At 40.6% G+C, this 16,900-nt stretch overlaps 3 protein-coding genes across 3 annotated transcripts; all 3 read right to left on the bottom strand.

Annotated features, from left to right (window-relative positions):
* Positions 1-490: 490 nt before the first annotated feature.
* Positions 491-4,921, bottom strand: cyp51 (cytochrome P450, family 51). The gene is made up of 10 exons (XM_080045045.1): positions 4,635-4,921; positions 4,438-4,536; positions 4,011-4,187; positions 3,728-3,854; positions 3,392-3,566; positions 3,167-3,286; positions 2,672-2,867; positions 2,053-2,148; positions 1,739-1,907; positions 491-1,334 (listed from the first exon to the last, which is right to left on the bottom strand). Exons 1-10 carry the CDS (start codon positions 4,797-4,799, stop codon positions 1,156-1,158), a joined length of 1,503 nt encoding a protein of 500 aa, XP_079901171.1. The 5' UTR covers positions 4,800-4,921; the 3' UTR covers positions 491-1,155.
* Positions 4,922-6,025: 1,104 nt separating this feature from the next.
* Positions 6,026-13,545, bottom strand: krit1 (KRIT1 ankyrin repeat containing). The gene is made up of 17 exons (XM_080045138.1): positions 13,395-13,545; positions 12,077-12,246; positions 11,796-11,949; positions 11,521-11,613; positions 11,273-11,402; positions 10,951-11,194; positions 10,296-10,411; positions 9,961-10,104; positions 9,716-9,872; positions 9,388-9,495; positions 8,374-8,530; positions 7,937-8,088; positions 7,671-7,837; positions 7,432-7,519; positions 7,104-7,310; positions 6,487-6,603; positions 6,026-6,304 (listed from the first exon to the last, which is right to left on the bottom strand). The coding sequence occupies exons 2-17, from the start codon at positions 12,176-12,178 to the stop codon at positions 6,215-6,217; spliced, it is 2,226 nt and encodes a 741-aa protein (XP_079901264.1). The 5' UTR covers positions 12,179-12,246; positions 13,395-13,545; the 3' UTR covers positions 6,026-6,214.
* A 622-nt stretch (positions 13,546-14,167) lies between these two features.
* rpz2 (rapunzel 2) lies at positions 14,168-16,518 on the bottom strand. The gene is made up of 2 exons (XM_080044986.1): positions 16,436-16,518; positions 14,168-15,257 (listed from the first exon to the last, which is right to left on the bottom strand). The coding sequence occupies exon 2, from the start codon at positions 15,202-15,204 to the stop codon at positions 14,518-14,520; it is 687 nt and encodes a 228-aa protein (XP_079901112.1). The 5' UTR covers positions 15,205-15,257; positions 16,436-16,518; the 3' UTR covers positions 14,168-14,517.
* Between the last annotated feature and the right edge of the window lie 382 nt (positions 16,519-16,900).

The raw sequence follows: 16,900 nt of genomic DNA, 5'->3' as shown, positions 1-16,900 counted from the left end.
TTATCCAAGATAGTTACAGTTTTTAACGGCAGGTTTGCATCAATAAATTTGGCTTAAGTGTAGACAGTAGTAATACAGTGTGAAAATACTCTATTCATTGTAGAAGTCCTGTATTCATAATGTTACTCAAGTACAAAAGTACTAATGCATAATGATTTGTGATATGATATGTAAGGATAATCCCATTTCAGAACAATGTGCGGTATTGAATTATGATCATTGATTTATCCGTGGTATAGGTGGAGCATATTTTAACTACTTTATATACTGCTGGGTAGCTTAATCTTTAATAAAACATTAAAATGTAGAAGTTGATATATATTTCCTATTATAATAATATGAATCTGCAGAGAAAAAACTAATGTCAAATTAAAGTATGAGTAAAAAGTACAATATTTCCAAAATGTAGAGCGGTAGAAGTCTTAAGTTTCTTAAAATGCTCAAATAAATTACAAAATCACATTCCACCACAGGCTGGTGAGATTTTGGAAAGTTTTTTTTTATTTAAAGAATCATGAACGGAATTGTATAACTTTTTCGGCAACAACAAAAAAGGAAACACAAATAGGACAAAATAAATCAAAATTATTTTCTGTAACATTTAAAACAAAGTTCAAAGTTTGAATCAAGTCCCGTTAGAATCAGCACAGCATTCACACTAGATCAGTCCGTGCTCGTTAACACAATGAGGTCCAGCCAAAGACTATACAGTATATGCGCAAATTAAAACAATAACATTCAGGGGGTCTATATAAAAGAGGGTCCAGCTAAGTAGTCTCTTATTAGTTATCAAGTAGCTCAATCAAAGACTGTCTACTTGGTTGAACAGTTTAACTACCGATTCATTCACTCAACTCCATCGAGGCCCCTGTATTACTGACCTATTTCTGTTTAGAAGAATTTCCATTGTGAATGTTGACGTCATACATTCAGTGTAATTATCTCTGGAAACAGTCTGAAATATTCCTGTATTAATGTTGACATTCAGAAATGATTAAAAGGGCTGTAAAAAGGACTTGAAGAAAAAGGCTGCAGTTTAAAGCAGAGCAAAGTGCATTCGTCCAAGTGTTCCTAAATTGAAGTCCCAGGAAGTCAGAGCTTCTCTTCCAATGCTCTTGGATGTTTGACCAGGCTTCCTCTTCTCTTTCTTCTCCTTCACTGTGTTCTCCTCTTGTATCTGATGACGGGGTTGTGAGGCGTGTGAATCATGGTGGTGTAGTTGATGGTGGGGAAATATCCGTCCACCAGGTCAAAGTCGTACATGCGCAGTAAAGTGGACCAGATGGTTTTGATCTGAACGTAGGCGAAGTTCTCCCCGATGCAGCGATGGCGCCCTGAAGAGCACACGACAAACAGTTGGTATGATTAATTTTGGTGTTTTTTTATGTTTATCACTGCATATTAATTGTAATAAGCAACTTTGTACATAAGTTAATTTGTTGAGTGCTCGTTATTAAAGTTACAGCTAATATGGAAAATATTTTGTAGACAGAAAACTAAAAGACTTTTGAAACCATGTTCATTTCAAAAGAGTTTTATTATTATATTTTATTTAGATAATTCACATAATTTATCGTGTTAATTATTGACAAATTTGAATTATTGAGGACTGAATTACATCAGAGAGACAGAAATGAACATGCAATCTACTGCAAGTGATTATACTGCGCATTAACTGCTCAATCATTTAAAAAAGAAAATTGTAAATTGGGTTAAGAACATTACAGATCTTTCTTACCGGCTCCAAACGGCACATAGGCAAACTTCTCTCCTGCGGCGGGGTTGTCGTTGAGGTAGCGGTCGGGGCTGAACTCCATCCTCTCTGTCCATGTGTCGTGCAGACGGTGGTTGACGGTCGGGGATACGCAGACCTGATGGCCCACAGGGATGGTGTATCCCGCCGCAGTCTGACGGAGCAGAAAGAAATGGAGAATTCAAATTAATTATTATTAATAGGGGGGACTATTTTTTTGCTACCAGAACATGACTGGATGTGATTCAGGGCATGTGTTGGTGAGGAACAAATATAGTTGAGCAGCCAGGTGTTCTTACCTGAAGGGAGCGAGCCATCCTCATCATGGTCATGATGGGCGGGCGGAGACGCAGCGTCTCTTTCAAGCAGCGCTCCAACAAGCTCAGATCTTTTAGCTGAGAACAACAACAGGACAATATTAGGATTAATAAGAGCCGAACAGCACAGTTTAACCAATGGATAATTCAACCACAAGGGTTTTGTGACATTGTGTATACTGTAAAGACATCAGTCCTTTATTACGCAGCCAATGATGTTGATGATATTTCAGGTAAATCTTTTTGTGTGTACTTTCTTTAGATAAATATAGATACTTGTGTTGTTATTATCGACTATAGCAATGTTACTGCAGTTGCCTGAACTGCATCTTGAATAAGAATACATCACACGTTTAAATGTTTGTTATTGCAATGCATTCCTCCAACCACTGGGAAGAGCACCTCTTTGTTCGGCTGTACAGTTAAGTTGTTATAGATAAAAAAGGGGATTTAAAAGATTATTTTGAAGATACTTTAATATATTTTTATTCCATCCACAAAATGTTGTTGATAATTGCTATTATTACACTGCTGTCATTGTGGCCCATATAATATAATCTATTGCATGAGCAAGGGGCCGACATTGCACACATATTCTTACCTGATCCAGGTCAAGTGGGGGCAGCTGATCTCCACACACAGCCCTCTGCTCGGCCCAGCAGCGCTCCTGCAGAGCCTTGTCTTTGGCCAGGTAGAAACCCAACCACGCGCTTGTGGTGGAGGAGGTGTGCTGTCCCGCCAGCAAGAGACCAATCAACATGCCAGCGATCTCGTCATCGCTCAGGGGTCTACCGTCTCTGCAGGGAGAAAAAAAGTCATTCTTAGGTCTGATAGTTTTTTTTATGCTATGAATTTTTAAGCACATATTAAGACTTTTTGGTGATCCCTTTTCCAGTTCTGACAATATAAACTCTCTTTAAATGTCTAATTGCAATCACAATGTGATAAGTTTTTCCCATCCTGTTTCATCCAAAGGAGTCCCAAGGCTTTGGAGACACACGATTAAATGTCAGAATGTATCATATGACCCATTTAAACATGAGAAGTGACAAAGCATACTGGTTCATGTCTTTGGAAAACTGGACAACTGTCATACTTGTAGGTGGCGTCGATGAGGGTCTGCAGGATGTCATCCACTTTCTCTCCCGATTGCCTGCGCTTCTGAATCACTTTGAAGAAGATGTTCTTGATCTCTCTGTGAGCTCTGTCCCTTTTCCTAAAAAAAGTTCCACATCTTTGAATAACTGTTCCAGTGTCATAGGACTTGTGTGTGTCTGTCTGTCTGTCTGTCTGTCTGTACGTCTGGGTTTGTTGGTACTACCTGAAGCTAGGCAGAGGCAGCCAGCCGGGCAGGAGCCAGGCTTCGTGACTGAATCCTCCGTCCAGGTCTGCGTAGAGTTGGGCCACTCTCTCATTCAGCATGCTGCGGCATTCCTTACCGTGGAGACAGCTGCTCGCCGTCAGGATGATGAGCTCAGACAGAGCCTCGAACAGGTCTGAGACAGGCAAACAATATACATACTTATTCATCTGAAATCCCTTTTAAATAGTTATAAATAGGTATCAACAACCTTACCATATCTAGGTATAAATGATTGACCAAAACAAACGGGAGTGAATCTGATTAGAAGTGATTCATGTTACTAATCAATCTTACTGCTCTCCCCGCTGTCTCCCCATCTCTGGAAATACTCTATGGTCTCTGCCTCGATGATTTTCACGTGTTCCTTAAATCGAGCAATGTTCAGTCCGGTCTTCAACATCTTCTTTTGTTCCAGAAAGATCTGCAAACATGTTAAAGAGAACACATCTTGTATAAGAGCTGATTTGATACAACAGCAATTGATTTTCTAGGAATTATTAACTTAACTGGATTGGACTCTTTCCCTTGCATGTAGATTTTTTTAGTAAAGGTTATTTTACAGTTAAGGTGGACTCACAGGGTTCGGGACATCATAAGCGACTCCTTTGCCAAACACTGGTGTGGTCAGTCTGGAGTAGACGTCCTCAGCGTTCAGATCCTCATTTTTGCTGTTGAACATGAGCGTTGCGGCTTCACTGCCCAGCAGGTAAGTGAAAGTGCTGCCCACCATTGTGAAGCTGAATACAGGGCCGTACTGTGGGCAGACAGCAGAGACATAAAGGTTAAAAGATGCACTATTTTAGCTTGAACCCCACCCCCCCCCCCCCCAAAAAAAGTTAGAAAGTGGTAAAAACCAAAGTCAGATCAAATATGTGCATGGGTGAATCACTGTGTTAAAATAGGACTACCCTTACTGTCTGAGTCTTTGTATGAGTGCAAAAAAAACATGTTGTAACTTAAACATAAAAGTTGCAGATAAATAGCTTCAATTCCATGATACTTACTTTATCATAAGCATTTTCAAGAAATTCAATGGGGCTCTTCCCAAATGCAATGGCATGACCCAGGAAGGGTATACTGGAGGGAATGTAAGGAGGGTATTTCTGCAAAACAAAGAACAGAATTAACACAGTTGGTGATGATGAGTACAAATTGACATAACATTTTTAACAATTGAATTTCGGTTTCTCAGCTGACCTACCACATCTTTGTCGTCATGGGACTGTTGGAGAAGCTTCTTGGAAATAAATCCCAGGGTAAGAGTGATTACAGAGGCTGCCAGCACCACGGAGGTCAGATTGTCGTTCATTTTCCCAACAGTTATCCCGAGCAGTTTAGTGCTCATTTCATAAAAATGCATAGACATTTTTAACGTCTTCCTGTTGGACCTGTCCTCGCTCTAAAAAATAAATGGTTTCACAGGCTCACTAAAGCCTGGAAGTTAGAAGTAAAGGGCACTAATTTAAAGAATACCTCCTTCAGCCGGTCTGATGTTCATGTTTCAGGAGCATCGGTAATATTTCCCTAACATCTCTACCTGTCACAGCCGGTCCTGCCCCCGCCTGACCAACAGAGGCTTCCCATTGGCTGCAGAGAGCGTGTCCGTCAAGCAGCCAACGCTGTGATTGGCTGCCGGTGCCTGAACCCATGTCTTGCTATATGATGTCACAGCAGTGAGACGAACAGGGTCTGCACCATCGATTGAAGAATATTCGATAGACATGTATCATCAAAATTGTTAATTTGGCTGTGTACATTATATAATATATTCAACACGATTTATCAAAACTATCAGTTGTGTGGTCCAGTGCATAAAAGGCTAATCAATAAGTTATAGGCCTAGACAACATATTACAGAAGTTTGCAAATTGTTGCAAATTGTCATCCCAAAAACGAATGACGTCCATAAAAAAAGCTTTGATGAATGGACTGAGTGATCTTCAAATGCATTTTTAAACCAAGAGATGCTTAAAAATTTGGATATTAGGTTGTATAATCAGACTATTTCATTAATGGACATATGATCCACACAAGAATTAATCAATATATCAATGCTCGATTGTGGCATTGATCCAAGGTCATTCATTTTATATTATTTATAAAGTATCTTGTTTACTTTAGAACTGAAATATTTGCTTCTTTTAATACAATTACAGACAAAGTGATCAGTTTAATACTACTATAAACCAATTTGTTACATGGTTGCATCCTCTCAATTAGTGTTTTTGTAGAGTAATGTTTATAGTATTTATGAGGGGTAAAAATGTACTAACTAATCTCCAATTGACTAACAACTAAATGAAATGGCTATATCCCAAAAACTAGGAGTTATATCCAATGTTTGGCAGCAATGGATTCAAAGCCACTCTTAATTGTAACTTTTGATTTTGTCGTGTAGCCAAATTGACAGTTTCTTCATCAAATTTTGTGTTTCCACCACCTCTAACAAAAAAAATCTGTTGGGCTCAACAAAGTAAATACGGTCGTTATTAATGAATAGGCCAATATTCACAACACATGCTGACACATCCTTGTTCATACACCAATCAGTTTATTAAAACAAAACATTAAATAAAAATATTTACATGCACTCAAAAATATATGACTCGTCAAAATACACAATGTGAAGCTGTAAGAGATGTCTGTAAGCCTAACGTACAAAATGAGGCGTTTGTGGAGAGGCCGGCTTTGCTCTTCATCCAGAGTTATTGCAGTCAGTAAGAAAAAGAACCTGCGCTGGGCTCTTTGGCAGCTGTGCTTTTTATTCTGTTTATTCCTTATTCAGCCGTAGGCGTATTTGTCCGTTACGCTTTTATCAGACGGAGTCATCTGTCCACTTAACTTCATCAAAAGCTTCACGATAAGGCCAGCCTGTAAGGATAATAACAACCAGCATTTTATATTTCTAATTAGCAAAAATAATTTCAACATGTAAAGACTTTATCTGCACTGTCATCAAAATATTCAGCTTCATAATAAATAAACCTTTTTGTTTATTGTTAAGAATAGACAGTGTAGTATACTTTAAATGTTTTGGGAAACATTAAAGTTACCTGTTTCGTGTGCACAATGAAGTTCATTTTATTGTCACCACTATGGATCTGAAAGTACTGGTCGGCGTGTCCAAGCTGCCACATGAATGTGCTGTACTCCAAGCTGATGAGAAGGACCTGGAGACACAGAGACAAAGGAAAATGATCACATTGAAACTTCACACCACTTTGTTCCATTAAAAACGCAAAACAAAGAAAGGAGAAAACCCCATGTGGATTAAGTTCTGGGGTTATATCATTTTTATAAACCTGTATTGGTTGGAAAAAACATCTTATTCCACAAAGGATGACATAATTATATATAGCCAGTCAGCATTACATTCTTCATTAAAGCTATGCTATTCAAATACATTTCTAAGGATTATGTGGAGAACAGAATATCCTGAATAAAACCCTGATCACTACTTAAGACTGTTGGCATTCAAGCTTTAAATAAGTTTGGACACATGAGGGTGAGTATTAACACATTTTTTCTTTCCTTTCTTCTGAAGTAAAATGCACCCTCCCTGTACATGTTTAAACTCAACTTAAAATGCTTTACATGTCCAAATCATGTGGAAACATTTGGTGCATGGCTAAAGTTTAAAAAACATAAAATAAAAAGATTGAACGATTACCTTGGTCTCCATATTCATGAGGTGCAGCCCCTTGGTGTTGACCCCGACATAGACGCGGATGACCTTGTGGTTGCTGGCACTGGCCTTGGTGTAGACCTGGCCCGTGAAGAAGGCCGCTCCGTAGGTGGGGATGTCCCAGCAGTTCTGCAGGAAGAGCCGCTGCAGGTGGTGCATCTCTTTGCTCACGCCCTCACTGGTGCTCAGGGCCTAGTCCAAGAGGGAGAGAGAAGTCAGTGAAGACAGCAGTGGGAATTATTTAATGGCTGGGAGGATTTTTTATTTTTTTTATTATTATTATTTTTTTACAATGGAAAAACTTGGAGCGCACCTTGTATTCATGCAGGATCCTGTTGGTCCAGTGGTATGCTTTGCTTTTCACTTTGGATATCGGAACGATGGATTTCAAGTTTTCCTCACTGTTGAGATATAAAACACAGAAAAATGCAGCTTTGTAATTCATACACCAACTCACAAAAGTGACTTCACCTCATCACAGACAAATGTTAACATATATAGGCTCAGTGCAATATGTATTTGAGCGTAATATGAGTTGAAACAGTGTTTTACTTGAGAAAGCCTTGCTTGTGCTTCTTGCTCTCGTAGCTGCCGTAGATGATCTGCAGGAGGAGGCTGGCCAGAGTGATGAGCTTGCTGTCGGGAGCAGGAAAGTAACCTTTGAGGAGGGAGTGACGCGCCTCGTCAAACAGGATGAGGATGGCCAGAGGATCCTCCACCTGGAACAAAACAGTGAGAACCAAGGCAATCATCGTCCCACACACTATGAACTATATATCAAGTAAGTAGCTCCTTGTACGATATAAAAACTAGCATACCTTTTTCTCCGCTTCCAGAGGCATCCGGACGTCCCTGCGAAGGAAGAGCTGAGGCGTTTCCCTTTGAGGATCCAGTACCGTCAGGTCCGTCACGATCTCCGTCCAGATCCGCAAGTGCTGCAAGGGCTTATGGTACGGCTTCAGCTGCAGGTCTGAAGACACAAAAAAAACACCACTGTTACAGCAATATTATTTATTCTTTGCAATGATAACATGCAAACAAAAACAATTACACAAAACGTTGAGAAATTCTGAGGTTTAAAGATGCACATTGTTGAATGGATTTAGTCTCCACATACTATTGAATCTTTTAGTATTATAGCCACTGAATCATAAAAAGCACCATGCAAACATTTGATCAAACTTTTCTGGATATAGTAAAGGCTTGATAACACCCTCTGTAGTTGACCTTCTGGTCACTGTGTTGGTGAACTCACGGAGGTTCTCAGAGCAGATCCAGATGGTGAAGTACTGCTGTGTGTCCTGCGAGAGACGCATGCCCTCCATGATCTGCTGCACCGTCGTGTTGTTTCCGTGCTTCAGCTCCACCGAGCGATACGAGCCGTCCATGCGGTAGATACGCACCTTCTCGTACTGTAGAACGCACAAACACACAAACAGTATTTACCATTAAGAAAACCAAATTAAGCAGTAAAGTCCCTTTTTTTTATTGAAAGCATCTCCTGGAGATAGCACCATCTATTGACCAGAAGACCTCACTTCAAAACAAATCACTTTTCTCCACATCTTTTTTTGCCCCCACAGACTGATCTTATACAGTATATGTAAGGAGGGGCTGTTAGAGCATTATAATTCCATAGTAAAAACATGAATACTACAGCTCTATGTAAGATGATGATGTGAGATTGATCTAATCTAAAAATCTAATCATTTCCATTGCAATTTGGTGTGGTGTTTGAAATAGGAATACTGTTGGAGCTATTCAGTTGTACGATTTAATTATAAAACATTTGTTTAGTTTGGTGGCTTGATGTAAGATAATTTGATTATTTAAATGTTTATTTTCTCGTTTGCATTATAAGTTAAAGTTAATTTGAGTTTGTCTATGCTTTTGTTTTGCAATTAGTGGCCAGCTGTGGCGCACCAGGTGTCTATATATAGAGGTAGGCGGGCATGGGTAAGACAGGCACTGGGTAGGGTCATGGTTTTTTACCAGCTGTACGAGAGAGACAAAGGAGATGAAGCGGCCAGTTCCACGCTGTTGTACATGTGCTTTGTTTGCTTGTAAAGATCGGAAAATAAACCTTCAAAACGCAAATTCCTGTCTGGACAGTGGACTCTTTTCCCTACCCTGCGTAAGATTCGTCCCCCTAGTGCCTCAGTGGCTATTTTGATTACGTTGTTTTGTTTGATTTCAAGTTATTGTTTTATTGAGGACAAATGGCCATTACAAATACATTGCTAGTATTAGAATCTGATGTGTGACTCACGGGTTTGCCGCTGGTTTGTTGCAGAAGCTTCACCGTCTCCTCCCATTCGTTCTGTTTGTTCTCCTCACACACTTGCAGAGGGGATCTCTTCTGCTGGTCTTCTATGTGCTGTCGGTGTAAAGTCAGTATCCATATATACTGTACAAGTTATTATCTTCCACAGTCCAGTGTGACCAAATCTTCAATTTCTTAAGCTGTGAACATCACAGTATCATCATTATTGGCCTCCTGTTTATCATGAGCAATGTGCATCGCTGAAAGGGCACGTTTAAATTCAATTAAGCAAATCACATCAAAAGGAAGGAAAATAAGACGTCATGTTCCATACCCGGTCGATCTCGGGGTGCTTCAGCAAGAGTTGCACTATCTCCGCGTGGCCTCCTCTGGCCGCAAAGTGCAGCGGGGAGCTGAGCTGGCCGTTGAGCAAGTTTGGATTACAGTTCCCTTTGTCCAGTAACAGCTTGGTTGCCTCCACTTTACCGTGCCTGGATGGAAGGGAACGAAACTTCTCATCGACTCATCCTTTACAAGAACTAAAAAAGCCAAAAAATGTGAGACGAGCGTGGGACTCACCAGCAGGAGTAATGAATGGGAGCCCAGTGGTCGCTGTCCAGCTGCTTGACTGAGAAAGCGCTGTCAAGCAACTTTGAGAGCAGATCTGTGTCGCCTTCACAGGCACTGCGGTGGAGGGGGAAGTCGTCCACCCACTGACGCTCCCTGTATAGGATTTGATGAAAATACTTAATATTTTACACTTCATGATGTATGGTTGAAAAGGAAAAGGATTAGGGGGAGGGATGTCCAGAAAATGGGATCCCCTCTAGGGGAGAGATGAGACACGAAACGGAACAGTTTTTGACAGAAGGTGGAGCAGTAACAATGTGGTTCATGTAAGAATAACCCCTCACTTGTCTTCTGTCACACAGTTCGGACCGTGTTGCCACTTCTCCCTCTTGGGGATCTGGATCTTGGAGTAGTCAGGTACTCCGAGCCCAAAGTAAGGGTTGATAATAACTTTGTCCACCTGCAAACAAAAAATGCCAGATATACAGGCAGGAATTCAAATCTCCCATGGGAACTGACATTAAAATATGTCAATTCCATTAAAGGTGCAGGGTATACTTAAGGTGTATTTTAGCATCATCTAGTGGTGAAAGTTCTAGATTGCAACGCTATGTGTCTACCGCTCCTGTTCAGAGAATTAACTGAAGCTAAGAAAAAAACGGTATAATCCACTGCTGCCTCAAGTCTTTCCACAATACAAAGTGATGCGGTGAAGATGTTTTCAGTTATCCAACAGGTGCATTTCCATCGGACACCATGTGCTACTGTAACGTGGCGGCGCAACAGAACTATGTAGATATAAAAGGCTCATTCTAAGTTAATAAATTAATAATAACATATATAATAACAACTTTTTTTTTCAAGCGATTATACACTTATTAAAACATACGTTATGTGTCATATATTCCAATTCTAACAATTTTGTTCTGAAATACCCCAATTTTCTTTGACAAACTGTGCGTTTAAGTATCTCCTGGCGCTAAAGAACTGCTGGCTCACCCGGTTGGTGTATTGCAGGTCAGAGCCATAGAGCGGGTTGAGGATGCACATGTCGGCCTTCTCCAGTGACATCATCTTGCTCTTGATCTCCAGGGCGGTGTAGCCCATGTGCAGCCCCTCATCACTCAGTTTGCCCTCGCTGGTGTAGGCCGGGTTACTGACGTTGGTCTTCACGCGCTCCACGGGCGCCGGTCTGAATAGAGCTGGGATAGCGTGAGGTACGGTGTGCTGCTCCGCTAACCATCTATTGTAGGTCAAAGAGGAAAAGTTAAAGCTTTGTTTACTCCCGGAGCGTAATCAATATATATATATCTATCCTCACTTGTCTAAGGCCAAGAGCATCTTGGAGGTGATGGAGCAGAAGTGAGCGCTGGTCTCGCTGCACACCCGCATGATGTCCTGGAAGCAGTAGAAGTTTGGGCTCCCGGCGCTGTACACAGGCTTGCTGTTGTCTGTTCAGAGCGATATATATCATTAACATACAGTATTTATTTTCGAACTTGAACATATTTTTAACTATATCTGAATCATCGGTTTGGTAAAACAGATTATTTGTTCTTTTCTACTCACCTTTAACACTGACCGGTACAACAAAAAGTGAGGCCTCTTTCCCTTCATTGTCCCCATCGAGGAGGAATTTCTTCATATGCACCACACGCTTTCCTGAAATCCAAAATTATCGATGAGTGGTTCCAGATTAACTAAACTCAAGAGGCGGGTGCAGCAGCCTGTGACATATCATAAGATGACTATTCCTCTTGTCACAAGCCAAAAAGGTTTGCGAGCCGGAGGTTTGAATGAGGAAAAAGACAACAGTGTGAATGTAATAAACGTCCCAAACTCACCTATGGAGCTTTGGTTGGATGTGGGTCTGACTGTTTCGTCAACATAATCCAATATGGATTTGGATCTTTCTCTTCCTGCTTGGATCTTGGTGGACAGGAGGACTTTCTTCCTTTTCTTCTCCTTCCCCTCGAGAGGCACTTCAATCAGCAGGATCTTTACAGGAACCAGACGAAACATGGAGTTAAAAACAACTGGACTGGAAAGGTGGTTAACTATGGTGGAAATGTAGCAAAGACACAATTGACATTAACTAAGAAAAGCTTTAGTAAGACTGGTTTACCTCATAGGCTTTGGCTCTGTACTCCTTCGAGCTAAGGCTCACTTGACTCTTTGGGCGAATGACAGCGACAAACACATCCTCCAGGCAGTCCTCGTTGCCCATACTGCTGACTTTTTCTCAGTCCCGACAAAACATTCTACAAGAGGGCCAAATGCTGTGGAGAGGCATCCCTGAAACACAAGACCAAAGGGGGGAGTAAATGTTATTGCGGTGGTTGAGATGAAATATGCTGTTGAGTTCCAGCTTGTCTACAGCAAGGTTAAGGCTAGGCAAAACTAAAAATTCATATACATTTTTTTTAATTAAACAGTCTCTAGGTTCAATGTGAGGATTAGCTGTTTTTCTCTGTCCTTCCTCGTTGATAATAATTGTTCAGGCTTTTAACTGGTGGTCAGGAAAAAAAAGGAATTTAATGTGGTCAATGCAGGCCTTTACAAAATTGTTACAATTTTGTCATTTGAGGCAGTACAATGTGTTGAATAATTGAGACTATATGCGTCTGATAAATCAATAATCAATAATGAAAATAATTGTTATTTGAATCTCTGATCTAAATTAGGACTGAGTGCTGGTCATATATAAATAAATAGGTAATATCTCATTACCTTAGAGGGGTCAATTAACTTATCACTACTTTTAAACATGTTAGTTTGAGGTAGGATAGCCTTATGGTTGGAATGCATTAAAACTATAATACTTTTTTAACTATTTTGTAATACTCTTCTATAGGCTGCTACTAGTGTATAGGCCTACTACTTATACTATTCATTCATGTTTAGGCTGCCGCAACTAACTGTGATGCTTGATATTGTAAAATTATTGTTACACCTGTAATGCCTTGTGACTGTGGTTACTACATCATAGGCTATTATAGATTATTAGAATTGGCAACTGTATGCCTTACGAACTTATTATAGGCTAATAATGCACATCGCAGTTATCTGCAAAACAGTACAAGCTTCAGGATTTATCTTTTGTTTGAAGATATACAAATCAATAAAGTAAAACAAGAGAGTATGTAACAGAGCCGACTGTGTCAAAATTAATAAGCCTCCGTCCAGAAATCAACTTGTTGAGTTCAAAGGGTTGGTCACGCCCCGGAAACCAGACTCTCTGTTGTTTTTAAACAGTTATTACATATTTAAAACATATATAAACCATATTTAAGACTACACCCCGTTCAGCCAAACACAAACGCTGTTATATTTCCTCGTCCACAACCAGAACAGTAAACTTTTTGCACTGAATCAGCAGCTGTAGCCGGGATGCTACACTCCTCATCATCGCTTTTCTTCGCTCGTTAACAGCTCAAACTTACCGACTTTCCCTTGCAACGACCTGACACCGCTTCTCCCGTCTCTACGGTTAGTTGGGCTTTGTTAAATGTATCTGCCCTCAGCCGTAGACAGCAGCAGGTAAAGCTCTGGGGCGGATATTTGTTTTTTGAAGCAGCGACAGGCCTGTAACTTCTCGGGGCACAGACAGAGGAGTCGCGTTACGTTTCATTGCAGGCAGCAACGGTCGGAAAACAGAGAACTCTGGCGGTGAGGGGGACTCAGTGCTCTGTCCTGCTGCAGCTTGTATTAGGTTACTTCTACGTTTGTTAACCATATCTTACCCGATAATAACAGCTAATTTGTGAAATAATGTTAATAATCTATAGTCTAGTTAATAATTAAATTAATATTTTAGCAACAACTCCGGGAAGTTATGTCTCCCAGTCCCAGCCAAGAAATATACACACTTAAATGTCAATTGTTAACTTAGCTTACACTGTTCTTTTTATATATATAATTAATGAATTTATATAAATATTTTAATTTATAAGCCTGAGAGGTAGGCCAACTGTTTCCGTCAGGTTGACAGGTATCTTTCTACCTGGTATAATTTGAAAATGAAAGGAAGGAATGGAATTGACTTGTTTGACTGCAAAGTGTATTGTTTACCTGGTGAAGCAGTTTCTGTTTCAAAACTGCTTTCCTATAGATGACCTTATTACACATTTTACAGACCTGAACCACATGTTTTATTTTATATATCAATTGTTGGTTTTAGTTGAGATGAAATGGATTTCACAAACAAACAACTTGATCAACTAATAGCTTGAACACTTTAATCGAAGAGATTGTATAAAACTTCAGCATATATTGACATGTAACAGAAAGCAGCTAAAACAAGTAGTGGTCTCTTTGGAACAAAAAAAAATAACATATTGACACAATAACTAAAACGCTGCAATAAGAATATTGAATATGGAGCTGCCTGCACCCATGGGCTGCTCCTGAAGTGCTCAACTGAAAACATTGCTTTGGTTTTATTTATATTTATATATATTATAACTAAATTTGCATTTCTTTCATCGGTCCCCAGCTGAGAATACACTTGGTTCCCAGTGTCGTTGCCACAGAAACCCAGAGGACGCCCTCTCTCTCTCTGACGGTTCAGGAGGATTTGTCTTTGCACTGACTGAGCACCTCCTGCATCTTCTCCTGGATCTCCAGCACCCTCTTGGCCCACTTCTCCCGCACCTCGTCTTCGTCGTCCTCGGTGACGGCCGTGTAGCCCATGAGGGCGATCAGGCCCATGTGGAACAGGTGGGCGATGTGTGAACAGCGCCGCTCCATGATCTCCCGGTCTCCACCACAGTTCTCCAGGTAAACCCTGAGCAGGGCCCTTCCGAACAGTGGCTTGGTTCCCATGACGCCTCTGTAGTACACATCCAGGCTCAGGTCACTCTTGTCTCTCTCGTAGATCTTCTCAAAGGTCTCCATGTAGCGCTGGGCGTTGTCGGGATCTTTCTTGGCCTGCGCCAACATGCTGTTGAAGGCGCCGTACTGGTGCTTGATGTACTCCTCGTACTTGCCGTAGGTTTCGTTGACCTCGTCGATGCGGATCTTCCTCAGGCAGTGCTGGTTCTTCTGGGAGATGCTCTCCAGCTTGGTGTGGATGGCCTGGAAGTCCTCGTCCTGCTCGTGGGCCTCCTCGTCCACCAGGCCCTTGCGAGCCACCCCGACCAGGGAGGCCACTATGCCGAAGAGGGGGTCGATGGAGGAGGCGAAGCCGGACACCTTCTCCACGCAGCACAGCACCTTGGCTGCAGTTTTCCTGATCTGTGCTGCGTCTGCCATCACTGCTGCTCTTCTTCTGCCACGGTGGAGTTCACACAAAGTGAGTCAAGAGGCTGGAGAGATAACAAATGTTTAAAAATGTGTCCGTTCTCTGCATGGCAGCTGCAGTTTTAACTATAGGTTTGTCACAGGGGGTCTCACATGTTGCTTTTTCTCAAAACTAAGGCTAATGACTAACGCTCATGTCACCAGCTGCTGCACTGCTGCCATAGTGCAGAAGGTGTCATCTTACACTCTTATAACTAGCAACAGGTCGATATGGGGGTTACTATTATCTGCAGTGATACACATAGCAGCAAAATGTGAGCAAATAGGAAACTACCGTATATAGGTATCACAGTAATTAATAATTTCATAATTGATTAATCTGTCAATATTTTTTTATGGGTGAGGGTGTATAAAATCTCTTAAAATAGTTAAAGAACAAATGCTGATCACAACCAACCAAAGCCCAAATGTTTACATATTTAAAATTCCCTTTTATTTTTTTTGTCCAACCGAAAGATATTTAGTTTGATAACTTAAACACAAATAAAAACTGCAAATAATCACACATGATACGCTGCTGGACCCACTTACTTTTGTAATTGTAATTTAAATTAATCAAAATTGTTGCCTGTTAATTTTTGCCAATCAATTAATCAAATCAAATTGTTGCTCCTAAAGAGGATTTTTTTTTTGTCCCTCCACATTGAGTAAAAAATGAAGCATATATTGTTTTTGGAAATATTTTCATGAAAAAGGCACTTAAGTGCAGTATTACAGATGGCATATCAGAAATCTGCAACTAGTTTGAGACCACACACCCAAATCCAAAGTATGAGATCCATTTTTCTCATAGTTTTGACATTGATCATGCCTCAAGGTTCTGCTGAAAAATACCTCCGGGACAACAGTGGGTGTGTCTTTGTACTAAGTAACACAGGATAATCTGGAAGTAAAGAATGTGTTTTGGGTCGTGACCTTGAATCTATCAATTTAAAACAAAAATCAATTTAACACCTTTAACTATAACTCTGAATTTTTTTTTACTATGTTTGTGTTCAAGCCCTATGGTTCAAGCCTCACGCCTATCTCTCTCATTTCCTGATTCCCAAAAACAACAACACACGCACATCAACCATCTTTCATGTCCATTGTATCAGTCCCAGCTGACTCAGCTATCGCACAGAGTTTAAACATCCTTCAGATCACAGATTAAAAAACACTGGGAGGACATATGTTTACTCACCAGAGATGAAAAACCGTTGGTATCACACACTCTACTGAAGCCGTATGAATTTCTCCTCCACCATTTTCCTCCTTAGTCAAATAAGCACAGCCCCCTTCATGCCAAATAAGGGAGTGAACACAAGGAAGTGACTCATACATCCCCCGTGCCGATTGGACGGGTGGAGTTCCTGTCCGCAGGCCCCAACCACAGGCTGCAGCAGAGGCAATGAATGACAGGGTTTCCTTTTCATTGTGGTGTTTTTAATCATACAAAGGTCCCCACACCTTCCAAACCAGATAGGTGACAAGATACCATACTAGATTATCTTGAAACACAAGTTAAAGACAGCTGCATGTTTTAGTTTATAACCAGGAAACAGAATTGTATCACAGATACCGATGTGAAGAAGAATATATTTATTTGGTGTGCCTGCATAGCAAAGCACTAAGGAAACTTTACCTTTTTTTTTAAACATTTCCAACT

This window comes from Ammodytes marinus, assembly GCF_949987685.1.
Source record: "Ammodytes marinus genome assembly, chromosome: 17".
NCBI lineage: Eukaryota > Metazoa > Chordata > Actinopteri > Uranoscopiformes > Ammodytidae > Ammodytes > Ammodytes marinus.
This window is presented reverse-complemented; position numbering and strand designations above follow the sequence as displayed.